Genomic DNA, 27,830 nt, shown 5'->3' with positions numbered 1-27,830 from the left:
ATACATAAACGTATTAGATTGTTCGATGTTTTACAATGGTTACCAATATTGCCCCCCCCCATCTTTTTCTCTCTTTCTCTCCCTTTTTCTCTCTCTGCTTCATTTTGGATAATTTCTCATTCTATATATTCATGGTCACTAATCTTCTGCTGATATCTAATGTGCTATTATTCTTATAAAGTGAAATTTTCATTTCAAAAATTTCTCTAGAAATTCTATGTTTAAAATATTATTTTGCATGCCTCTCTTCATGTTTTTCATATCTTTGAACATATTTATAATAGTTCCTTCTAGGTCCTTGTATAGAATTCTGTCATCTCTGTTATTTTTGTCTCTGTTGATTGGTTTTTCTTCTGGTTATGTGTTACATTTTTGTTTCTTAATTTGTCTAGAAGTCAAATGTGAATTTCAATTGTGAATTTTATGAAATTTTTTATCGTTGATTGCTGGATTTTGCTGTGTTTCTTTGGAAAATATTGAGGTTTGTTCTGGCCAGTAGTAAGGTTGCTCTTGGATTAGTTTGATCCATTCAAGGCCTATTTTTAAGCTGTTTTAGAATTATTCTAGTTTAGTATTTACTGTAGGGTTAATTTTGCCACATACCTAATATATGGCCCTTTTGTGGTCTATCTTTAATGCTCCCTGTGTTCAGGAAGACTTTTCCATTATGGCTGGTGTGAACTCCTCTTGAGCTTTGTAAATTGTTCTTTTTGGAGCTTCCCTGTAATTGTTTTTTCCCTGGAGTTCCTTATGAGTTTTCATTTGACACATGTACAGACTGGTATTCAGCCAAAGACTCAAGGAGACCCTTATGTTTCCTGCTCTTTGGATACCTAGTCTCTCAAATTCTAGCCACCTCAACCTCCCCCAACTCCAATCTCTGACTCCTCAACTCATGAGTTTATTGGGCTCTATTTGCATTCCTCCTCGTCTGTACTGCTATTCAGAAGTTGCCTCCAGATAGAAAGTCTAACCTATTGTAGGATTCACAGAATTTTCTTCTTTTCCCTCAGATATCACAATTTCTGCTGCCTCTTGTCTTCTGTCTGAAATAGGTTTTTCCCACGTTTTGTCAGTTTTTCTTATTTAAGGTTGGAGGTTAATTTTCAGCTCACTCCCTCAGGCCTGGAAGTAAAAATCTGTCACTTTATTTTTGATGAATATTTTCACTAGGTAATAGAATTATTTTCAATTGAAAAGTCATTTGTAAGTCTTATTGTCTCCTTGAAAGTAAGTTACATATTTTTTATGTTGACTTTTGAGAATTTTTTATTTGTCCTTCAATTTAGCTATTTTACTGTGATGTGCTCTAGGTGTGGCTCTCTTTATCCTCCTTTGGATTAATACTAATTAAATTTGTGGCTTGATACAGTTTTGAAAAATTTTTTGCATTATCTCTTCAAACAGTATTTCTTTCTCATTCGCTGTTTTCCCCTTTTCTAGTACTATAATTACATATATTTTAGGCTTTTGTCATCATGCCCCATATGTCACATTGTTTTATGTATTTGCATTCTTTTGCATCCATTGGTTTATGTTAGTCTGGTTATTCTCTTCTGACTTTCATTCCAGCCCACTATTTGTCTCCTCATATATATGTGATCTGATGTTAAGTTTTAAAATTGTATTTGTTGTTATTTTCAGTCCTAAAATTTCCATTTGACTTTTTTCTAATTTTTTTTCACTGTAATATTCTCCATCATATCATTTCATGTTTAATCACATAAAATCAGTGTTTGATAATGCCAATATCTAAATCTCTTGTGGTTCTATTTTCTTTTTTCATTTGTAAGTCTGTTATTTTTATTTTTTTGTTTACTTATTTTTTATTGAGTGTTAGACATTGTTTATGAAAAAAAGAAAAGCTAGATATAATATGGATTTCTGGCATTATTTTTCTCCAGAGAAGATTTGCTTTTTCCTCTTGCAGGCAGTTAGCATTGATTCAAATGACCTTAACCTACTCTGGGACTGAGTGGATTTGAAGTTCAGCTTTAGTGTGTAAATGGACTTTTTTATTTCAATTTCATCCTTACCTACTCGCTTTTCAGGGGTCTCAATTGAAAGCCTGGGGCTTTTGACAGGACCTCTTACTGGGGCAGGCTCTATAATCCAAATTTTGTTTCTGGTCCTATGAGACAACTTAAAACTCTTCTCAGCAAGCACTTCCTAACTTAGAATCTCTTGAACAGAAAAGTGACAACTAATGTCAAGTTTTCTTTTTTTGTTTGCCTTCTGTCTGGGATTTTTGCCCCTTCATGTTCTCACTGCCGTAGTAACACTTCAATGCCTTCAAACAGATTTTTAAAAATATTTTGTCCTCATGGTGATTCATGGAGGGAGGTTGACAGAAACACTAATCCACAATGGATTCTGACCAACTTGTTTGAGCATTTGGAGGTACTGGACCTTGAAGAAATTCTGGAGAGTACTTAATCAGCAAATGGTAGAAAGGTTGTCAGTGCCTTCCTCTGGCTGTAGGTCCTTTTTGTGCCTTGTCTAGGCATCTGCCCTCTACCTAGTCCTATTATTTTCCAAAGACCGTTCAACATAATGTGTAAATCTGAACACTTTCATTTTAATTATATAATTTCAAATTGTTAGTGTTTTGGCCTGTGATAGGCCTTCCTTCTTTCCTTTTCTTTTACAACTTCCCCATATAAATTTGATGTCTGGCTTCTTTCAGCTACTGAGTAGATTATCTTGCCTTTGATTATTGCATTTCCTTCCAATAAATAGCCTACCATTTGGCTCTGATCATCTCCTGTATTATGTGGGTGTAAAAAATTTAAAGTGAACCTTTTTTAACATGGCACTTACACCGTTGATACCACAGCACCTACCTGACATTTTGGCTTCGTTTATTCCTCATCACCCTGTCCACGATGCTTTGGACTATTCAGAGTTCACCATACATGCATTTTCATAATCTCTGTACTTCTACTCACATTTCTCCCTCTGCTTGAAATGTCCTAGCCTGCACACGCCACACACCCTCACACATTCCTTTATCATCGATAAACACCAATCTGACTTCCAGAATTCAGTTTAAATTCCTCCTCTACTATGAAAACTTCCCAGTTTCTTTTTCTCCCCGCCCGTTAAATGCAAAACGAATCTCATTAATGCTCCTCAGTCTTTACACATAACACTGTTAATAGACCTTATCACATATTTTCCCCCTTAACCGAATTTTGAGGGCCCTAAAGATTGGGACTATTGCTGCTCCTGCTTCCTACCTATTGGATCCCATTGTATTCCTGGCATCCAGCACAGTATCTGGAAGATACTTCCCGATCTCCATCCTGCCTGCCCACCCCAAGGTGACAGGCTATACTTTTGTGTAAAATTAGAGAGTGAGAGGATAATACTGAATGTGTTTATTCATAGTGTTTTGTTTCTATGTTCTCTTCTCTTCTATTGTTAGACAAATATACAAGATTTGTCTTTTAGCTGCAGAAGAGTTGTGCATTTCTGTGTATCTTCCATTTAATGATTTTAAAAATTAATCTTTACTCCCAAAACGTCTATCATCCCAAACTTTTCTTCTCACATTTAGCACCAGAACAGCATCCAAAAGCAGGGAACAGAAAGGAAACAAGTTTAAGAATTTTTCTTACTAGTTCTAGGGCTGTATTTCTTTAAGAGTATCTTTTTACACATTGGATGGCACCATTAACTGAAAAGAGATTTGGGAAAAAAGTTGAAAACTTTGAAAGCCCTAATTTCTCAAAAGTTCCATAAATAAATCTTCTGAATTTCATGTCTGTCTCAAAAGATACCAGTCTTATTTATGATATAGGCGTCAATTATGTTAAGGCTGATATTTTAAAATAACTCAAAGTAGGAATCCCAAGGCAGTGGCCTTTTATTTAGGTATACTGTCTTACCACCTGTCTATTTACCTATCCCTAATTCAGGTTGATATAGTACACATGTTTTATGGTCTTTCATTATAGTATAGTTTCTTATTTTAAAATTTTGTCATGAAACATCTTAGAAAATAATGTATTCTGTTTTAAGTTTAAATTCTCATCTCAAAAGCAAAAAGTGCACTTTCAGTTTACTGTTTCCTAGGTTCAAACTAAATAGACATCTAGATCCTGATTTTATTGCCTCTGTGCAATGAAAAAACATAGTTGGGATTTTTCCTGCATTTATAGAAATGTTTACCAACTTTTAAACACGTTGAGAAAACGTACTTACAGAAAAAGTAAGTGGCCTCTGCCAAAAATTAAATACATTTTGAGGTAAGTTACTATCAGGTTTCTTAGGATACACGTTAGGCCATGTAACTATTGCTGCTCCTGCTTTCTACCTATTGGTTCATTCAACAGATAGTAATTAATTTAAGTATCTTTTATTTATAAACACCAGTGTCATTGAAATATGAAGTTGAAAGTAGCATTACCCTCTCTGGAAGTTCCATACAATATACTGGAGAGGAACCAAACTGCATGCAAAAACCATTATTTATTGAGCACCTACTATCTCTTACTGTGGTACAGCAATGAACAAAAGTAATGGTATCTTTTGAGATATCTGCCCTAGAAGAGTACAGTTTCCAAAAAGAGCAGGTGTAAATAATTACACATCACAAGGAAACAGAGATATGAAAACAGCTAACACTTAACTGTGATGGAGCAGGATGGAATAAATACAATACAGGCATGAACAAAGTACTCCTGGGGTGCCTTCAGGGGAACACACAACTAATCTGAACTGGGGAGATGGGAAAACCACAAGGAAGGAAGTGATACTAAGCCAGACTTGAAGAATTTCAAAAGATGGAAAAAGGAGTTAGGGCATTTGAATACTAGGAAACTGCACCACTCATTTCATTTTTTATTAATTTCTAAATGAAATCTCTTGTTTGTTTTTTACAGTGAAGTAAATTGGCTAAGAAACAATGTCCTAAATGTTTAAGTTAGCATTTGGCACATTTAAATAACTGAGTTGTAAAGAATCTTGAGACCCCAAGGAAGGGCTAGCTCTCTAAGGGTGGCCACCTTTCTGTGGTGAATGGTTGTCCCATCCCATCAAAAATATTTAAATCTCTTTAAAATATTTAGGACTGGCCTCAGCTATACATCTGTCTTATTCATTCTTCATTCGATCTCTTTCAGATTTAGTGACCAGATAAATTAAGATGCTGATTTAAGTTCTTCAGCATGTGAATTACATGAGGCAGTAATGTCCTAAATCACAATTTGCCAGAGGAAATAGACACAATGAACATTGAGTAATTTTGAAGTAGATCTATTACTTGATAGCTGAATGTTTACTGATTGGTATAATTTCTCATCTATCCCTTTTCTCTCATTTCCTTGGGGTACAATAACCCAGTCCCTGGGTTTTTCAGCTCTGAAAGATACCGTAAACTGTAGAGACCATCAAACCCAACCCACTACTTTAGAAATGTCTAAACTGCCTAAGAGACATAAAATGACTTACCAAGAATAACAGAACTCCTAAGTAGCAGTACTGGAATTCTAATCAAGGTCTTTTGACCCAAACTCAAGTATGCTGTCAGTTATTTCATGCATTTTATTCATTTTTATAGCAACTCGACAAATTCCAACTTTCAGGAAATGTAGTAATGATTGAAAGAATATAAACTTTAGCCTTTTCTGAGTCTGGCAGTTACTGTTTAAAGGCAGGCCTGTAATGTAGGTATCCTAAGAGCTGGTGTTGCCTTTTGCATCTGTTGCTAGTGTTCTTTCATTTATACACTATTGTGTGCCTATATTCTTTTAAATCTCATAATTATTGCCTTTAATGCCGTAGATTTAATATTCCTAAGTTGTGCCACAATCCCTGTGGGAACTAGAATAAGTTATTAGAGCCTTGCAAATGTGTTTGACTGCTGCATTCTGTTATTTTTCTCTTCCATTTGATGGCCTACAGCTTCAGCTGCTGAGCGTGGAGAAGCTTAAACCTCTAGGGCCCATTAGATTTAACTTGTTTACTGCATTGATATCTATATGTTAAATGACAAGAGAGTTCAGGTTATTGAATAATTTAAAATTCAGCTCTAATTGGTGTCATGTGACCTAGAAAAGGCCATGAATGACGCCAGGAGCATGCTGTGAATTTCTTATAAATAATTCATGAATTAGATGATTCATTTGCCTGGATGTCTTGGTAAATGCAAAAGTTTGTAAGTTATAACTGATGATATAACACCTGTAAGTATTTAGTTCATAACACTGGAAGGTAATCTACCTTGATGATCTTCTAGCAAAATCTGCCAGTATAGGAAAGTTAATTGCACTGGGGAGAATGAACAATTATTTGAGATGAGACTTTGGCAAACCATACAGTGCAGCTGTTGCATTACGTAGCTTCTGTCAGCTTGACAACTGGTTCATGTAAGCCTGACTTTAAAAATGCAGCATGTCATTCTGTGCTTTATTTCACATTAACTCCAAATGTTCTCAGTAATACAATGACCTGCCCCACACACAGCATTTAGGTTTAGAAATATTTATCTAGGTTTTGAATTTCTGACGTCTCAATAAAATAAAGAGCACAGGGGGAATTTCTAAAATTACAGAATTGAGATTTTCATTCTTATAAGGCTATCAGTAGGAATATGAGGATTGTTAATAGGGTGCTTGCCAGGATAGTAAATTATTATTTGTCATCAGAGAAGTGAATACCAATAAGACCTATTGGTACTATTGACTAATCCTATGGTTAACAACTCATTAAATGCATTGTAAGTAATCAATTCCTCATCGTGCAAAGGAAATAACAACCTGTTGCAAGAAATAATAACCGCAGTTTAGTTCACATCTTTGTATGGCTCTAAAGCAGAGCTTGGCCAGGCCTGTACAAATGATGTGCAGAAACTTATAAAACATCACTGTTTACTTCTTGATGGTATTTGACAAAGCAGACCTGCAGTTGTTATTTTTTACATGTAAGGACATGGAAAAACCCTAGATTACCATAGGAATAGTATGTGATTTTTTGTGTTCCTGTATATGCTTACACCCATGTGTGTTTATATTCATATATGTATACAAAATCATACCATGCATGTTTATTGGCATCTTTAGTTTCTATGGTGTTTTAAAAAATATGCCATATTTTTTTTAAAAATTGAGGATTCAGAAAACCTTCTTCCCACTCAGAAATTTACTTTCACTATCAGAAAATTTTTCATTGTGTCCATACTAAGTCTCTCCACTTTTTAAAAAACCTTATGCTTTTCCTCATTGGTGTATCTTTATCTGGTCATTAGCCAGTATCTATCCAAGAGGCATTATGCTCCAACTCTGTCATAAGCCAAAAGTGACCACATTTTCTCCTCATCTTTATTTTGTGCTGTGAATCTCATAGGATGCCATCTCAAATAATTTATTGGTTTCATTTGTGCCACTTCTGCAGTCTCAAAATGTAGTCAAGGATTGTGATACCTTTTGTATAAGACAGATCCTAATATGCTACTATTTTGAACTCAGCTTTTTCTGTTGTGATCCATAGGTCATTTTTCTCTCTAAACTTTTAATTTACATAATTAGTTTTTCCTACATAGGTATATTCTTCTGCGTGCTTTTCTGGTGAATATCATTCTATTCATTTCTAATTCAGCACTCGATACACCTCATCTTCATCACACAGAAAACATGTAAATAGGTTAGTACGTTGCAACTCATATTGATCAGTTTGCTTATTGGATTTTGAGCATATCTTAGCATATTCATAGAATCCTCTAATTGGAAGAGCTTTGCATGTAATCAAGTTCAGTTGGCAAACCATGACAGGCCAAATTGAGCCCACTGCATGGTTTGGTACAACTTTGGAGCTAAGAATGATTTTTCGCTTTATTAATGGTTGGAGGAAAAAGAATATTTCATTAAATGGGAAAATGGCATGAAATTCAGATTTCAGTGTCCATGAATAAGGTTTTATTTTAACAGTCATTTGTTTATGTATCATCTCTTGTTTTCATAGTGCAAAACCAGAAATGAGTAATTATGACAAAGACTGTATGGACTGAAAAGTCTAAAATGTTTATTCTCTGGCTTTTTACAGAAAAAGTTTGCTGAACCCTGCTACATAGCTATGAAAGTGAACAAATTACACCCATGTGCAATACCACATATGAACTTCACAAATGCAGTGTTGGGTGAAAAGCTAGACACAAAAGAATGTGTATCATATGATTCTATTTATACTTTAAAAATGAAGAGGTAAACCTAAAGTCTAGTATGAATATTTAAGCAGGGAAGTATTAAGCAAAGAAGTTATTCCCATAAAAGTCAAGATACTCATTCTCTTTGAAAGGAGAAGTAGAGAGCAGTGTTGTGCAGGGCTATGAAGGGTCATCTATGTACAGGCAGTGTCCTGCTTCTTGGATAGTGGTTACATGAGAATTTCCTTGTGATTGTCCCCTGAACTGATTATATTTGTTTTGTGCATTTTTCTATGTTTATTGTATTTCATATTAAAGAGTTTCTTTTTAAAAATATATAGCATGAAGCCATGGAAGACTAATGATTTGGAGTGAGACATATTCCCATGTCTCACATATAGTGTTGACATGACATTGGGAAAGTTGTGTTGATTCACTAAACTTCATTTTCTCACCAGTAAAATGATAATTATAATAACTACCTTACAGAGTTGTTGTTAATAATTATAGGTTGAATATGTAAAACATTTAGCATAGTACATAGTAAATTCTGAGTTAAGAATGGCCAAGAGACAAGGTTTTTCTGGAAGTATGTTCTGCATCCAATGGTCAGTGAAGGTGGCCATTGAGAGCCAAGTTCTCTCATCAGAAACAATTTGCATAAAGGTATCTTCCCTGACGTTCATTTTTCGTTTCTTATCTTTGATCCTTTAAAAATTATTTTGAATTATTCAAAGGTTTCAACAAGTACTTTCAAGATGAGATTTCAATACACACACACACACACACACACACACACACACACACACACCAGATTGGCTAGAAATAAAGTGGACTTACACTACCAAGTGTTAGTGTGGATGTGAAGCACCTGGGACTCTTTGACTTTGCGGATGGGGATGTAAAATAGAACGACCACTTTGGAAAACTTATTGACTCTTTCCAATAAAGGCAAATATATGCCTACCCTGTGCCCAAGAGAAAAAGTGCATATGTCTAAGAAAAAAAAAATCTTGTATAAGAATATTCATAGAAGGTTTATTCATAATAGCCAAAAACTGGAAACAACCTAACCCAATAAGAGAATGGATAAACAAATTTTGCTATATTCATGTAATGAAATACTCTACAATAAAAAGAATTAACTATTGATATATACAACAACATAGAAGCTCAAAAATTACATTGACCTTAAGAAGGCAGCCACAAAAGAGTATCATACTTTATGATTCCATTTATATTAAGTTTAGCATAACCAAAACTAACCTTTGGTCATAGAAATCAGAATAATGGTTACCACTACAAGTGTGATGATGTGGTATTGATTATAGAGGGCATAAGGGAACTTTCTGGGGTAATTGAAATGTTCTATAACTTGCTGTGGGTTATGATCATATGAGTATATGCAAATGTAAAAATCCCTCAAGTTGTACACTTAAGATCTGTGCATTTTAGTATATGTAAATTATGCCTATAATTTTTAAAAACCCACTGGTTTCTGAGTTAGTGTTTCTGAAAAATTCATATCAAACCAATATGCCGAAGACAGCAGTTTGGGATTTATTGTTAGTTTCAGTCTTAGTTAAAAGAAGTTATATTTGTAAGTATCACATAGAAAGCATGGAGCAGCTCCAGAAAGAAAAACACATCTGTTGCATTCAGGCCCATTGTTACTTCCATATGTCCCAGAGGCAATATTTGTCTTAACTCCACTAATAAAATAACTTAATTTCTTATATTCAGATTCTAACAGGCAGTTTTCTGTTTTTCCTCTCTTCATCTAGCGCATGATTCAGCATAATCGTGGATTCTAATTTTTGTTTCTCTAGTTACTATGACCCATAACACAACTTATATTTTTCTACTAAGCTGATACAGTCAGCCATGGTTACTAAGAATGGACTATGTGCAAGCCCCAGTACTATACATACAGAGGGTAAAATATAGCCCCTTGCTGCATTCAAAAATTGTCCAGAAAAGCTTCTGGCCAGGGTAGTGGAGTAGGTAAACATTGTGCTTGCTTTCTCCCACAACCACATCAAAATTACAACTAAACTACAGAATAACCATCATTGAGAATCACCTGAAGTCTAGCTGAACAGAAGTGCTATAACTAAGCATATACGGAATAAGCCACATTGAGAATGGCAGGAAGAGTGGAGATGCTGAACGGACTGGTTCCACACCCACGTGTGGCATATGGCAGTTAAAAATTGGGAGGGATATCTCTGCTGCAGAGGTACCCCCTGAGTAGTGAAGGGTCCCATCCCACACCAGGCTCCACAATCCAGTTTGCCAGTGCTGGGAAGAGAAGTCTCTATAACTTCTGACTGTGAAGACTAGCGGAGATTGTGGCTGAGTGAGATGGAGGGCTGCTGGAGCCTCAGGTGTTCTTCTTAAAGGCCCCATGCATGGCCTTGCTTGCTGATAGACTCACTCATTCTGAGCTCCAGTGCCACAGCAACAGGTCGAAAGGTGCCAGGGACAGATGGGGAAGAACTGAGTTGTCTGTCTGCAGGGAAAGGACTGGAGGAGCAAGTTTCTCCCAGACGGAAGTGGTGAAAGAAACCATTATTCCTTTGTTGAGACCTCCTCACTCCCAGTGTACAGGCACACACAGCCACCCTATCTAAATCTCCATCAACCTAGCTAACACCATTTGCCTCACCCTGGTGATTCCCTGAGACCCCACCCCACCAAATTTGTGGGCCAACACAAGCCACTTCCAGTTGCTTTTCCATACAGACAGCCTGTCTTGGTTCATGTTGTGGACTTCCCTAAAACCTCACAAAGGTTCACAAAACCTAAACAAGCAGCATCTGTCCTTGGTGTATCCTGTACATCTTGCTAAGCAGACCCAAGCCTGACATTAGAAGCAGCAGCCTCAGTTCGCAGCTTAGACTTGACCAGGCACATCCAATCCCAGCACAAATGCAGCCATCTGCAGATCTCTTTGTAGCTCATACCAGGTGACCCTGAGCAGAGCACAGACAGCCGCTGACCTCGGTCTGCACCAGAGTCCCTCCCAAGAGGTCTCAGAACCAACACATCCACAGCAGGATACCACCCAACCATCTCCACAAACGACACACCCAAGGGACAGACTCAACAGGGACCAGAGCCCCACTAAAAGGAATCCTGCTCCATCGGATCTGCCCCTGCACAATAGCTCCTTCACTATAGTCATAGCCAGTCCTCACAACCAAATAGCCTGAGAGTCAATCCTTCCCATTAACATGCCAACAGCAACAGAGGCTCAACTACAACAGGAGAGCATACATAACCCATAAAAGGGGCACATACATGGAGCACCCGGTTCAGGTGACCAGGGGACTGACCCATTGGGCCTCACAGAGCACCTACTACACAAGGCCACTACTAAGACAGGGCAATATAGCAGCTCTACCTACTACACAGAAACAAATACAGGGAGGCAGCCAAATTGAAAAGACAAAGAAACATGTCCCTAATGAAAGAACCAAATAAAGTTCCAGATAAAGAACTAAATAAAGTGGAAACAAGCAATTGACCAGATACAGAGTTCAAAACACTGATTATAAGGATGCTCAGTGATCTCAAGGAGAACTTCAAGAAAAAAGGTAGGAAACATAAAAAAAGGAGATAGAAAACATTAAAAAGAACCAATCAGTAATGAAGAATACAGTAACTGAAATAAAGATTACATTAGGGGTAGCTGTTTGGCTCAGTTGGTTGGAGCGCAGTGCTCATAACACCCAGGTTGCTGGTTCATTTCCCATGTGGGCCAGTGAGCTGCGCCCTCCACAACTAGATTGAAAACAACAACTTGACTTGGAGCTGATGGGTCCTGGAAAAGCACACTCTTCCCCAGTATTCCCCAAGAAAATTTTTAAAACTATATGTTAAAAAAAAAAAAAAGAATACATTAGAGGGAATCAACAGATTGGATGAAGCAGAGGATTGAATCAGTGATTTGGAAGATAAGGTAGCAGAAAACACCAAATCAAAACAGCAAAAAGAAAAATAAATCCCCCCAAAATAAGGATAATTTAAGGGATCTCTGGACAAAATCAAGTGTCCCAACATTCACAAGAAGAAGAGAGAGCAAGGAATGGAAAACGTGTTTGAAGAAATAATGACAAAATCTTTCCTAACCTGGTGAAGGAAATAGACATACAAGCCAGGAAAGCACAGAGAGTCCCAAACAAGATGAACCCAACAGGCCCATACAAACACACATCATAATTAAAATGGCAAAGATTAAAGACAAAGAATCTTTAGCAAGAGAAAAGCAGTTACCTTCAAGGAACCTCCCATAAGACTATCAGCTGATTTCTCAACAGCAACTTTGCAGGCCAGATGGGATTGGCAGGAAATATTCAAAGTGATAAAAAGCAAGGACCTACAACCAAAATTACTCTGTCCAGCAAAGCTATATTTCAAATTGAAGGACAGATAAAGAGCTTCCCAGACAAGATAAAGCTAAAGGAGTTCATCATCACTAAACCAATATTTGTTGAAGAAGAAGAAGAGGAAGAAGAAGAAGAAGAGGAAGAAGAAGAAGAAAAAGAAGAAGAAGGGGGTTCAATAATATAAATAATAAAATGGCAATAACTACATGTCTATCAACAATTACTTTAAATGTAAATGTATTAAATGCTCCAATCAAAAGACAAGGGGTGGCTGAATGGATAAGAAAACAAAACGCTTATGTATGCTGCCTACAAGAGAATCACTTCATATCAAAAAACACAGACTGAAAGTAAAGGGATAGAAAAAGCTATTTGATGAAAATGATGAAAAATAAAAATAAAATCAGGGATAGCAATATTTATACTAGACAAAATAGACTTTAAAACAAAGGCTAAAAACAAAATACCTAGGAATAAATTTAACCAAAGAAGTAAAAGACTTGTACTCAGAAAATTATAAGACACTGAAGATAGAAATCAAAGAAGATACTAATAAATGGAAACACATACCATGTTCATGGATAGGAAGAATTAATACAGTTAAAATGCCAATACTACCTAAGGCAATATATAGAGTCCAGATAATTCATATCAAATTACCAATGACATTTTTCTCAGACATAGAATATGTAATCCTAAAATTTATATGGAACCATGAAAGACCTAGAATAGCCACGGCAATCTTGAGAAATAAGAACAAAGAGGGAGGTATCATGCTACCCGACGTCAAATCTTACAACAAGGCTACAGTAATCACAACAGTATGGTACTGCCACATAGATCAATGGAACAGAATAGAGAGCCCAGAAATAAATCCATTCATATATGGTCATTTAATCTATGATAATGGAAGCAAGAATTTGCATTGGGGTAAAGACAGTCTATTTAATAAATGGTGCTGGGAAAACTGGACCACCTCCTCACACCATATACGAGAACAAATTAAAAATGGATTAAAGACTTAAATGTAAGATCGAAAACCAAAAAACTCCTAGAAGAAAATATAGGAAGTAAATTTGCAGGCATTACCCTGAGTAATATTTTTACTGATATATCCCCTCAGGCAAGGGAAGTAAAAGAAAAAATGAACATATGGGATTACATCAAACTTAAAAGTTTTTCACAGCAAAGGAAACCATCCATAAAACAAAAAGACAGCCTATTGAATGGGAGAAGATATTTGTCAATGATACATCTGATAAGGGGTTAATATCCAAAATTTATAAAACACTAATTCAACTCAACACCAAAAACAAAATTAAAAAATGGGCAGAGAGCATGAAGAGACATTTCTCTAAAGAGGACATACAGATGGCCAACAGACATATGAAAAAATGCTCAACCTAACTAATGATTAGAGAAATGCAGATAAAAACCACAATGAGATACCACCTCACTCCGTTCAGAATGGCTATCATCAGTAAATCAAAAAACAACAAGTGCTGGCAAGGCTGTTGAGAAAAGGAACCCTGATGCACTGTTGGTGGGATTGCAGACTGGTGCAGCCACTATGGAAATCAGTGTGGAGGTATCTCAAAAAACTGGAAGTAGAACTACCTTATGAGCCAGCAATTCCACTCTTAGGTATCTATCCAGAGAAATCCAAGACATTAGTTTGAAAAAATATATGCACCCCTGTGTTTATTGGAGCGCTGTTTACAATAGCCAAGACTTGGAAACAACCGAAATGCCCATTGGTAGATGACTTGATTAAGAAACTGTGGTACACTTATACAATGGAGTATTACTCGGCTATAAAGAACAATGAAATCTTACCATTTGCAACAATATGGATGGGCCTAGAGAACATTATGCTAAGTGAAATAAGTCAGACGGAGAAAGACAAATACCATATGATCTCACTTATATGTGGAATCTAAAGAACTGAATAAATGAGCAAAGTAAACAGAAATAGTCTCAGAGATATAGAGGAAGAACTGATGGTTGCTAGAAGGGAGGGGGTGGGGATGAGGGAGAAAGGGAAGGGATTAGAAAGCATAAATTGGTAAGTACAATATTGCCAAGGGGAAATGAAAGACAGTTTGGGGAATATAATCAATAATGTTGTAAAGATTTTGTAGGGTGTCATATGGGCACATGTCTTATTAGGGAGACCACTTCATGGTCAGTGTAGATGTTTGACCACTGCACTGTACATCTGAAGCTGAATAATATTGTATATCAACTATAACTTAACATAGAATATATATAACATATATGTATATAACGGAATTGTAATAGATATATACAATGCCAAAGGGGCAATAGATTGGGGGAGGGAGGTTATCACTTTGTGAGGGGTGAAATGTCTAACTGTTACATTGTTTTGTATACCTGAAATTAATAATAAATAGATAGATGATAGATAGATAGATAGATAGATAGATAGATAGATAGATAGATAGATAGATAGATAGACAGACAGACAGACAGACAAGAATGACCGGGGAGGGAAAGGCTATACGAAGAAACAAAGAAGAACCAAGTTATTCCACTTCTGGGTATTTATCTGAAGAAACCCAAAACATTAATTCAAAAAGACATGTGCATTCCAGCATTATTTACAGTACCAAGATATGGAAGCAACCTAAGTGTTCATCAATAGATGATTAAAGAAGTGGTACATATATACAGTGGAATGTTACTCAGCCATAAAAAATGAAATCTTACCATCTGCAACAACATAGATGAACCTAGACAGTATTATGCTAAGTGAAATAAGTCAGAGAACAAGTACCATATGATTTCAGTTATATGTGGAATCTGAAAAACAAAATAAATGAACAAACAAAACAAAAACAAACTCATAGATACAGAGAACATTTTGATGGTTGTCAGATGGGAGGGGGTTCAGGGATGGGTGAAAAGGGGGAAGGGATTAAGAAGTATTAATATAATTTGGTAGTTACAAAGTAGTCATGGGGATGTAAAGTATAGCATAGATAATATAGTCAATAATATTGTAATAAGAATGTCTGGTGTCAGATGGGTACTAGATTTATCAGGGTGATCACTTTGTAAGTTATATAAATGTCTAATCACTATGTTGTACACCTGAAACTAACAATATTGTACATCAGCTATAATTTAAAAATTTAAAAAAATTATTTTAAAAAATTGTTATGTAAAGGCAGAGAAGTGAGTGATAAGAATAGTAGTAATAGTAATGATAAAAATAGGAAAAATTTTTAAAACTAACTTTATACTAGGCACTGTTCAAAGCACTTCATATGAATGATCTAATTATCACAACTCCAAGAGGCAGTATAAGATGTTAGTGTAAGACCTCTTTCATATGAAGGAGTAAGATGAAAACCCTCTGTTATCTCAAGCAATTCAACTCTGTCCAAACTTGCAAACCTCACTGTACCCAAATACAGGCAAATAACAACTCATTCCCTTTAGAAGACAGTTGAGAGGTAATCTGTCATAACTGAACATGCCACTTGAGCGTCTCACACACCCCCACCCACCCCAACATCTACCCCATAATGTTCTCCTTGAAAAAGTTTTTGCTAAATATGGGGGTTTTTCCCCTTTTGTCAAAATGGTACCCTTATAAATTGGCACCCTTCATGTCTCACCACTACATTGAGTTTTGCAGTGGATGCTGTGTGTAATCTCTGTTTTACTGATGAGGAAACTGAGAGTCAGGCAACTTGATTAATATGTTCTATCAGTCTTTTTATTGCTGTGTAACAAATTACTACCATTTAGTTTTAAAAAGCACATTTATTGTCTCTTAGTTTCTGTGGGTCATGAGTGTTGCACAGCTTAGTCGGGTCCTCTGCTCGGGATCTTTACAAGTTGCAATCAGCTGGGCTACATTCTAAGCTGGAGCTCTAGGTCCTCTTCCAGGCTCACATGATTGTTGGTGGTATTGCATCTGTATGGTAGATGTCTTGTTTTCTTGCTAGCTATCGGCTGTAAATTGCCTTCTGCTCCAGAGGTCATTGCCACGTGACCCTCTCCAGTGGCCCTCCCACGGCATGGTAGCTTATTTCTTCAAGGCTGGCAGGAGAGCCTCTGACCTTGAGAAAGGCACTCTCTTTTAAAGGGGTTACGGGGTTAAGTCTGACCCATACAAGATAATCTTTCATTTTATTAGTTCAAAGTCAGCTGATCAGGAGCCTTGGTTCCATCTGGGCAGTCCCCTTTGCCATATAATGTAACATAATCACATGATTGCCATCTCATATTCACAAGTTCTACGCACACATGAGGGGAAGAGATAACACAGGGTGGGTACACCAGTAGGATGGGAACCTTGGGGACCATCTTAGGATTCTGCCTACAACATGCATAGTCATCTATTGGCCAATTGGCAAAGCAGTGTTCTCTTTGAGCAAAGCATGCATTAAAATCATTAAGTTGTACTACCTCTCAAAAACATTAGTTAACTACCAAAAACATTTTAGAATATTCCAAATACCTGACTTTTGTGAATAATGTAACAATCAGTATCATTAAAAGAAGTTTCAGTTATGTCAATACCTAAAAGTGTACATATGTAAGTATGTTAAGGAATAAACATGAAAATATGAAATAAAACATGCTGTCTATTTTTGTTACTAATACATGTGTTAGAAAATATATGATAATGTAAAATAGTTGGTTTGTTTCTGGACCTTTAAAAAATTTGTCATTTTTCAAGTATAATCATTCTATAAAAAGATAGTTTACCAGACAAAGTAGCAGGTGATAAATGTTAAATATTTGTGTTGACAGTAAATGCTACAGAAGTTCAGAGTAGGGAAGATTAATGTGGACTAAAGTTTCTCTTTAGTTGTAAAGTAGGTTAATTTTTTTATAAGGTAGTTTATCATAAATTTCGCCCTAGGATTAGTTCCTTTTCTGTAGCTTGTAATCTCAGTGGCATCTGTTCAGTGTACAGGATTGCATGTCTTCTTTGAAGAGGACCAAATCTTCTCCCCAGATGTGGCTCATTTTCATTTAAATAGAATTGCTTTAGAAACTCAAAATCTTAAAAATCATTGTAATAGCACTCTTTTATAATAAGATAGGAAACAGTGTTGCTGTATATCTCTGTTAATTGACTTTTTTTTTTACCAATCAGTTCATCATTTTCAACTATTGTAAAGTAAATTAGTGGGACTTTTTCCCCTCAATTATTTATTCATTTGATGTCTCTAGTATAGGTAAGCACTTCAACTGTTTATGAATTAGTTCTTCTCTAAAAAGAAGTTGTGCTAGACTGAATAATGGTCTGTTCCCCTAAATATGTCGGCGTCCTAATTCCTGGAACCCGTGAATGTCATTTTATATGGTAGAAAGGACTTAGTATTGAGAAGAGACTTTACAGATGTGATTAAGCTAAGGATTTTGAGATGAGGAAATTATCCAGGATTACCTGGGTGAACCTGACAAAATCAAGACAGTCCTTAGAAGAGGGATACAGGAGTCAGATACAGACCAGTGGTTCTCCAAGTGTGATCTCAGTAGCAGCATTAGCATTACCTGGTAACTGCTTGCAAATACTGATTCTTCAAGTCTACTCCAGACTTACTGAATTAGAAACTGGGGATAAAACCCATCAATTCACCCCTTTTCACAGGCCTTCCAGGTGATTCTGATACATGTTAAAGTTTGAGAATCACTGATCTAAGGTTTGCTCTCCCTGATAGAACAGGCTTGAGGCTGAAATGCTAGGACAGCTCACTCTATTGACTTGTCAGAGGTAATTTGCAACTGCTTCCTTTCTGCCTGAGTTTTATCAGACTGTAATCACTTGAACAGCTTAATTGAAAAATCACTTATGTTTATAGCTGAAATTAAATGTTTTGTATTTAAATAACCACTTTTGATTAGAATCATATTTTGTTGAAAGTGGTTATTTTTATCTGTGCTATAAAGATATTTATAAAAACGCATCAAATTTCTAGTCACTATTCAGTATAAGGTGAAATGTTTTACATCAAATCTCATACTGTGTAATGGCCAATCAAAGGGGATTTCAAAGGGTATTTTAAGGTGGCTAAATGGATTTCTTGGCTTATTATTCAAAATTAAACATTTTAAGACGTTAGCGTTTAATGCTTTTGCTTCTTCTCAGAGTTGATTTTACGTTACCCTCATTATTTGCAACTCCTGGAATTTTGCTTAGGCCACAAGTAGCAACACTCTTTTACTCATCCTTACGGATTTACTGAAATTTAGATTGTTTGAAAATGGGTTTAGCTTTGTGGCACTTGTCTGTTTAGCTGTGTGAGTACTATCATTTATTTAAGACAAAACAACAGCTTTGTTTTGGTAAAAATATATGATTGATTTCTGAAAAGCCAAAAGAAAGAACTCGTTTCATTGTGGTTTTATTTGACAACTGATCTTGTGGTTCCTTTCAGGCAGCCAACAGGAAAAGCACTCTCCAGTCTTCGTCTATGGAACTGGATGGTTCCTACTTGAGTGTAGCCAAACCACAAACCTACTATCAAGCCAAGCAAAGGCCTAAGTCTGCAAACCAGGACTCAGCTTCAGAATCCCTTGTGAAGTTCAGGAATAATTCTTTGAAACCGGCTGCCTTTCATTATCCCAAAAAGGACATAGACAAGGTGCCGTCAGAGACTAGAACCTATCATTATGGCTCCCCGGGGAAAAAGCTAGCAGATGCAGTCCCACCAGAGACAGTTCCACCAGAGGAATTGAAGATGAGGGTAGGCCAACAACTTAAGCCTACTCCATCCCGTCTGTGTTGTTGTCATAAACTTGCTGAAAATGCAGATCATGTTCATGTTGTTAGCCGTCCTACAGACGTGGCCCCTCAATATTCCAAGACACATCCGGAATCATGCCGTTATTGTGGACTTTCCTGGGCATCTCTGATGCATGGCCACGGGGCACTGCAGCCTAGTGAAACTGATTTCAAAAAGCAGCTGTCAGATGATAGAAGGCAGCAACTTATGCTTCAAAAAATGGAGCTGGAAATTGAAAAGGAGCGCCTTCAGCATCTACTGGCCCAGCAGGAGACAAAGCTTCTCCTAAAACAGCAGCAGCTTCATCAGTCTCGACTGGATTATGACTGGTGAGTCCTGCCTGTTCTTTCAGCAATGTTTGTAGCTTGGAGAACACAGTATGGAATGACTGCTGTGTAGATATGTAGGAACAGAGGTTTTTCGGGATCTTGGCTGGCTCAAAATGCACACCAACTATGACTAGTACGTAAATTCCACTGTCATCTTTGGAAGACTTTAAAGATTACCTTGTCTTCCAGAAAGGTAGCTTAGAATATTTACTTAGCAGTCCAGTGTAATTTTTCGCGAATTCCAAAGACAGTATTTTTAAATGATACTATCATCACACAAAATCTTTCACTGTTTGATGTCATTGTAGAGAATATTAGGCATTAAGTAAAAGCTTGAGATTTCAGGATGTGGAATCAGACTGTAAAGAAGTGTGATTAGCTGTCATTATTCCATATTTATGTTAATGTACCATAATGTAAAATATAATAAATTATGGGAGACTTCTACATTCAACCTTTTCCTCTTTAGTAACCAAGTCTTATAGACTTACGCACACTTAAATGGTTCTTCCCTTAACAATTCTTCCCTAAGAACAGGGTTTGAGAAGCTAAATTGCTATTTTGATATTACATATATAGTTTAACATAGTTTTATAATACATGGAGAGTCATAAAACTTGCTGTCTTAATTTATTAAAGCAAAATTACTAATAAATCAGATACAGTTATATTTGAAACACAGTAAAATGTAATACATATATCTTGAAAAAAGAAAATTTCAAGTTTTTATAGTGAAGTATATATGCCAGGTGTGCCAAAACAATGTACACATTTTAAGAAAGGAAAAAAACTCTATTAAAATTGTAATACTCAATATATACTGATAACAAAAGATGAATACAAGTCATGTTTGACTTCTGCAATTACAAGAGGTGGTCAAAGTGGTTACCATCAGTGTCCAGACACTTCTAATTATGGCGAACTACTGCTTGAGCATAAATAACATCTCTTAAAATGTGTATACATTTTTTGGCACCCCCAATATGTATCTTCTTTATTCATCTGCTGACAGACATTTAGGTTGTTTCCATAGCTTGGGTATTTTGAGTAATGCTGTAATGAACATGGGAGTGCCAATATCTTTTCAAGATAACTAATTTTGTTTCCTTTGGATAAATACCCAGAAGTAGAGTTGCTAGATCATATGGTAATTCTATTTTTAATTTTTTGAGGCACTGCCATACTGTTCTCCATAATGGCTGTACCAATTTACATTCCTACTAACAATGTATAGGGGATTCATTTTTCTCCACATTTTCTCCAACACTTACCTTTTGTCCTTTTGATCAAAGCCATCCTAACAGGCGTGAGGTGATATCTCATTTTGGCTTTGATTTTCATTTCCCTGATGGTTAGTGATGTTGAGCATCTTTTCATACTGTGTTTCCCCGAAAATAAGACCTAGCCAGAACATCAGTTCTAATGTGTCTTTTGGAGCAAAAATTAATATAAGACCCGGTATTATATTATATTATATCTGCTATTATATTATAGCAGGTATTATATTATATTATATTATATTATATTATATTATATTATATTATATTATATTATATTATACCTGGTCTTATATTAAAACAAGACTGGGTCTTATATTAATTTTTGCTCCAAAAGACACATTAGAGCTGATGGTCTGGCTAGGTCTTGTTATTGGAGAAAAACGGTATACCTGTTGAGCATTTGTACGTCTTTTGAAAAAATGTCTTTTCAGGTCCTCCGCTCATTTTTTAACTGGGCTTTTGTTTGGTGTTTGGTTTGGTTTTTGCTATTGAGTTGTATAAGCTCCTTATATTTTTTGGATATTAATCCCTTATCAGATATATAAGGGATTTATATGTTTAGATATTTAAGTGGTTTGCAAATATTTTCTCCCATTCCATAGGTTTCCTTTTCATTTTAATAATTGTTTCCTTTGGTGTGCAGTAGCTTTTAAGTTTGATATAGCGCAACTTGTTTATTTTTGCTTTTTTGCCCAGGCTTTTGTTGTTGTACCCAAAAAAATTATTGCCAAGACCAATGTCAAGTAGCTTTTTCCCCATTTTTTCTTGCAGCAGTTTTACAGTTTCAGATTTTACATTTAAGTCTTGAATCCATTCTGAGTTAATTTTTGTCAGTGGTATAAGATAGTGATCCAATTTCAATCTTTTGCATATGAATATCCAATTTTCCCAGCACCATTTATTGAAAGGACTATCATTTCTTCATTTTGTGTTCTTGATAAGTAACCTGGTCAAAGATTAGTTGACCATGTAGTCATGGCTTTATTTCTAGACTTTCTATTTTATTTCAGTGGCCTTGATGTCTGTTTTATGCCATTACTGTTTTGATAATATAGTTTAGAATTACGAAATGTGATACCTCCAGCTTTACTGTCTTTGCTCAGGGTTGCTTTGGCTATTTGGGATCTTTTGTGGTTCTATACAAATTTTAGGATTTTTTTTCTAATTCTGTGAAAAATGCCAATGAAATAATTATAAAGATTCCACACAATGTGATACATTGATGATGTATTACAGAATTGTACACTTGAAACCTGTGTAACTTTACTAACCATTGTCACCCCAGTAAACTTTAATTTTAAAAAAATGATTGGAAAACAAAAAGATTGCATTGAATCTATAGGTCACTTTTGATAGTATGGACATTTAACAGTGTTCTTCCAATCTATGAACGTAAGGTATCTTTGCATTCTTTCAACAGTGTCTTACAGTTTCATTGTACAGATCTTGCATTTCCTTGGTTAAATTTGCTCCCAAGTATTTTAATTTTTTTTTTATGCGATCGTAAGGGATTGTGTTCTTAATTTCTTTTTCAGATAGTTCAGTGTTTGTGTATAGATATGCAACTGATTTTTGTGTGGTGATTTTGTACCCTGCAATTTTAGTGAGTTCGTTTATTAGTTCTAACAGTTTTTTTTGGTGGAGTCTTCAGTGTTTTCTCTATATAAGATTGTATCACCTGCAAACAGAGACAGTCTTACTTTTTCCGTTCCAGCCGGGATCCTTTTATTTATTATGCTTATCTCATTGCTCAGGCTAGTACTTACAGTATTTGAATAGAAGTGGCAAGAGGGGGCATCCTTGTCTTGTTCCTGATCTTAAAGGAAAACCTTTTAGTCTTTCTCCACTGAGCATGATGTGATCAGTGGACTTGTCATATATGGCCTCTAGTAGTTAAGTTACATTCCTTCTACACCTGGTTTCTTGAGGTTTTTATCCTGAAAGGATGTTAAATTTTGCCAAATACTTTTTCTGCATCATTGAGATGATCATATATTCTTATCTTTTATTCTATTAATGTGGTGGATTTATTTTGGAGCATTTTGTTGAGAAATTTTACATCTATATTCATCGGGAATATTGGCCTGTATTTTCCTTTTCTTGTAGTATCCTTATCTGGCTTTGTTATCAGGGTAATGCTGGCCTCGTAAAATGAATTGGGAATGTTTCTTCCTCTTTGATTTGTTGGAAGAATTTAGAAGGAATGCATTAATTCTTCTGTAAATGGTTGGTAGAATTCACCAGTGAAACCATTTAGTCCTGGACTTTTTTTTCTAGGGAGGTTTTTAGTTACTGATTTAATATTCTTAGTCATTATTGGTCTGTTCAGATTTTCTGATTCTTCATGATTCAGTCTCGATAGTTTGTATGTTTCTAGGATTTTATCATTTCTTCTAGGTTATCCAATTTTTTGATGTATAATTATTCATATTCTTTTGTGATCCTTTGTATTTCTGTGCTATGAGTTGTACTGTCTCCTCTTTCATTTCTGATTTTACTTAATTGAGTCCTCTCTTTTTTTCTTAGTGTTGCTAAAGATTTCTCTATTTATTTTATCTCTTCAAAAAACAGTTCTTTAATTTTTCCTATTGGTTTTCTGATTTCTATTTCATTTATTCCTGCTCTAATCATTGTTATGTTTTCTTTCTGCTAACTTTAACCATAGTTTGTTTTTGTTTTTTTAGCATTTTGAAGTATGAAGTTAGGGTGTTTTTGAGATCTTTCTTTGTTCTTAATGTAGATATTTATTGCTTTAAACTTCCCTCCTAGAAGTGCTTTTTCTGCATCATATAAATTTTGGTATATTTTGTTTTTTATTTTCATTTGTTTCAAGATTTTTTTTATTTCCCATTTGATTTATTCTTTGACTCTTTGGTTGTTCAGGAGTGTGTTAATTTCCACTTATTTATGAATTTTCCGTTTTTCCTCCTGTTATTGATTTCTAGTCTCATGCCACTGTGGTTGGAAAAAAATACTTGATATAATTTCAGTCTTCTTAAATTTTTAATAATTTTTTTGTTTAACATGATCTCTCTGGGAAAATATTCTGTTTACTTCTGAGAAGAATATGTATTCTGTTCCTGTTGGATGGAATACCTGTATATGTCTGTTAGGTCTATTTGGCCTAAAGTATAACTCATGTCCAATGTTTCTTTAATGTCTGTATGATCTATCCATTGTTGAAGTCCCCTACTATTATTATTTTGTTGTCTATTTCTTTCTTCAGATCTGTCAGTATTCAGGGGCTCCAATGTTGGGTGCATACAGATTTGCATTTGTTGTAACCTCTTGATTAATTGACCCCTATAAGTAATTTTCTTTGCCTCTTTTTACAAGTTTTGATTTGTCTATTTTTTCTTATGTCAATGTACATAGTTACCTCTGCTCTCTGTGTTTATATACCTATCTGTGCATCACTACCAAATGTTATTATTAAACTCTTAAGTTCCTCGAGGGTAATTATTCTATGTACTTCTTTTTGTATGTCATTGTGCATAGCTGCAATTGTAGAATAGCTTTTGGCTATCATGGAAATGATAATATTCTTTTAACAATATTTTTACCTCTTTATGGTTTTATTTTATAGTTAAGAATGTGGTTTTATGGATTTCATTTCTAAAAATGAAGCAAAGAACATTTCTTTAAAAATGCTGAGAAAATGGGTAGTAAGGGTCACATATTTGGTGCCAGCAAATAATTGGCTGGTAGAAGAACTTCTTGGTAGGTTCTTAAATTGCTTTCCTTCCTCAGTACATTGAGGGTGGGGCTAAGTTAGCATTGATGGATAGAATTTCTTCCAGTTCTTTGAGGGGAACTTTTCTGTGACCCAGATAAAATGTTGGTTAGTGAAATGTAGTCCCAGCTTTTTACATGGCCAGGATGAGAAGTAAGTGCCACCTATGGATATGTTGGGCAGGGTCAGTTATACTTAGTGTTACTAGAATTTCCATTTAGACTCTGATGATCAAAATATACTTGCTTAGCAGTAGATAAGGTGAAGCATTAAATTTCCAGAGAGATTTAAAGTGCTTCTAAAGCATCTATAATGTTGAGTTTTTAAATGATATTCTAACCAACTCAGTCTTCCCCTACTCCTCTATAAATAAAGAAAATTTAAATTCTTGTGAAACTGGTTTGTGTTTATGTGTAGTTAGAAAGTACCTATTTATTTTTGATAGGCTGAGTTTCAATATAAAAATAATTGCTGGGGGTCTAGCTGGAAGAGAATGGTCTTTCAAGGGTCACCATTCAGTTCCTTAGATTCCACAGCATTAGACATTCTCTAAATTTATTTTTACAGGTTAAGAACTCAAGCTGTATTTAAGTCAAGAGAAATGGTTGCTGATAAAGAGTTTACTAAGCCCCGAGAGCTCAACCTGGATGTGAATGGGAGTGACACTGGACCAAGGTAAACTTAAGTGGTGTGTCAAGGCTAGAAGATGTAGGATACAGATATTAAGGATATGTTTGGTGTATATACATTGGTAAATCCAATATTTTGATTATACAAATACATACATTCTCATTATAAAATTTCAAAATATATAGAAAAGTATAAAGAAGAAAATAAAAACTGTCCATATTCTTCCAGAGACAATCCTTTGAGTCCTTTTCCCCTGTCTATCTTTCTTTTATAATTATATATTCTGTATTGAAGTAATACAGATAGTGCTTATGCAGATTTTTATTTTTTGCCTTTTGTTAGTGTGCCATATTTTGTTAGTAAATTTTTATGAAAACAACTTAATTCACTCAACAAATATTTATTGTTTGACATCTATTTTTCAGTATTTATCTATAAGCCTATTGTTGGCTAATACAGGGCTTTGCTATTATAAATTATGCCTTCAAGACCATTTCTATAAATAAATTATTGACTTTATCTCTACCTATTTCCTTGGTATAGGTTCCTATAAAAGGACTGCTAGCTCATAGTATGTATATGAATCCTTTTAAGATTCTTGATTCACATTAACAAGTTACTTTCCATAGGTTGCTTTAACATAGAAGTTAAATCAATTTATACCACCAGAACTATGTTTGAGAATTCTCTTTTCATGAAATTTGAAGAATTTGGGAACATTATTTTTACAAATACATACATTTTTCCCTATTTTTTTCCTCCTCCTCTTTTGGGACTACATTTACTTTTTTTTTTTTAAGATTTTATTGGGGAACAGTGTGTACTTCCTGGACTTTTTTCCAAGTCAAGTTGTCCTTTCAATCTTAGTTGTGGAGTGTGCTGTTCAGCTTCAAGTTGTTGTCCTTTCAGTCCTCCATGCTCCTAACTCCGAAGGCTGCTGGTTCGATTCCCATATGGGCCAGTGGGCTCTCAACCACAAGGTTGCCAGTTCAATTCCTTGAGTCCCACAAGGGATGGTGGGTGGCGCCCCCTGCAACTAGCAACGGCACCTGGACCTGGAGCTGAGATGCGTCCTCCAGAAATAAGACTGAAAGGACAACTTGAAGCTGAATGGCACCCTCCACAACTAAGATTGAAAGGACAACAACTTGACTTGGAAAAAAGTCCTGGAAGTACACACTGTTCCCCAATAAAGTCCTGTTCCCCTTCCCCAATAAAAATCTTTTAAAAAAAAAATCATTGCTGAGTTACTTTAACTTTACCTAGATTCTTGAGTCTGCCCTGTTTATGTGTAGTACAGGGTCAGCCAGAACTGGCAGGGTTGTTACATAGAATTTGAATCTTGTATTCTTTCTCTCTCCTCTCCAGAATTTTTCCCTTTTCATTTACTCTTATACTTTAAGCAGGCCCTTGAGCTAAAGGACACTTAAAAAAAAAAAAAAAAAATTAGGGACTCTCCCAATGACACTATCTATTTCAAATGCTGAGCCTAGTCTTGTTTCTGCTTACATTTGGCCACTCTTCAGTGCTTCAGGTTTGTTTTTGTTTTTCTCCCAGAGTTTATAGTTGTTGTTACCTGTGGAAGATTTGGTTCTATAAGAACTACTCAAGCCATTTTCAGAAGCAGAACCAAATAATTCTCATTTTAGCACAATTTTGCCATAATTTATCTTTCTAATTGTGGTAAAATATACATAACAAAATTTACCCTCGCAACTATTTTTTGGTGTACAGTTCATATTGTTGACCAACCAATCTCCAGAACTGTTTTTTGTTGCAAAACAAACTGTGTACCCATTAAACTCCTCCCCATTTCTTCTCTCCCCCAGTTTCCACTCTTTAGAGACAAGAAGTTTTGACTCTTTTCTATGTTTCCTTTTTTTATCTGTTTCTTCTTGTATTTATATCCATATTTCTGAATAACAGATTTATGTAGGTATTAAGTATTCACTTTCTCCTATGGAAGAAGATAATTTAGCTCTCACAGATAGCCATCCTATTTTCTCTCTTTTCCCCTCCCTCCATTCCTTCTTCTATTTTCTTCTCCCTCTCCCCCTCTGCCACTTTCTCTAACATACATATTGACACACATGATATTTCTTTCTTTCTGTTCTCTGAACGTAACTATATCACACAATATGCTTACAATGAGACTGCAGATATTTTATACACAGCTGGGCCATGTACTGTATGATTGTTAAATTTAGTTTTTATATAATAAATTGTTTTCTCTAAAGTTTAAAATTGCCTTATTTTCTGTGAACTCATTCATTTATTAATTCACTCAAATATTTATAGTTTCCCACCAGGTGCTTGGCACATTCTAGACTTTGGGGCATATAACAGTACACAAAACACAAAAATTTCTGACCTTATGCAATTTACATTTCCATGTCTTGTCATTCCCAAATTCACCCAGAAATTATAATTATCTAAACATATCTTTACATATTAGTTATTCTATCATATCTCTTCATTGCTTTCATTTTTTGCTATTTTTCCTTCTTATTTTTCCTTTGTTTTTTTAGATATCCCTCCTGGATCTCTCTATAAT

The 27,830-nt window shown here is 35.4% G+C and overlaps 1 protein-coding gene across 3 annotated transcripts in view; it reads left to right on the top strand.

Moving 5' to 3' along the window:
- The window catches only part of KIAA1328 (KIAA1328 ortholog), a 260,802-nt gene that overhangs the window by 149,644 nt on the left and 83,328 nt on the right, over positions 1-27,830 (top strand). For all 3 annotated transcript variants that reach the window (XM_019740831.2, XM_074340098.1, XM_019740832.2), the window contains 2 exons: positions 18,957-19,633; positions 25,214-25,321. In XM_019740831.2, coding sequence (XP_019596390.2) covers positions 18,957-19,633; positions 25,214-25,321 — 785 coding nt within the window. The remainder of the gene's footprint in view (positions 1-18,956; positions 19,634-25,213; positions 25,322-27,830) is intronic.

Source organism: Rhinolophus sinicus, linkage group LG09, assembly GCF_036562045.2.
Source record: "Rhinolophus sinicus isolate RSC01 linkage group LG09, ASM3656204v1, whole genome shotgun sequence".
In the NCBI taxonomy this organism is placed as follows: Eukaryota; Metazoa; Chordata; class Mammalia; order Chiroptera; family Rhinolophidae; genus Rhinolophus; species Rhinolophus sinicus.
This window is presented reverse-complemented; position numbering and strand designations above follow the sequence as displayed.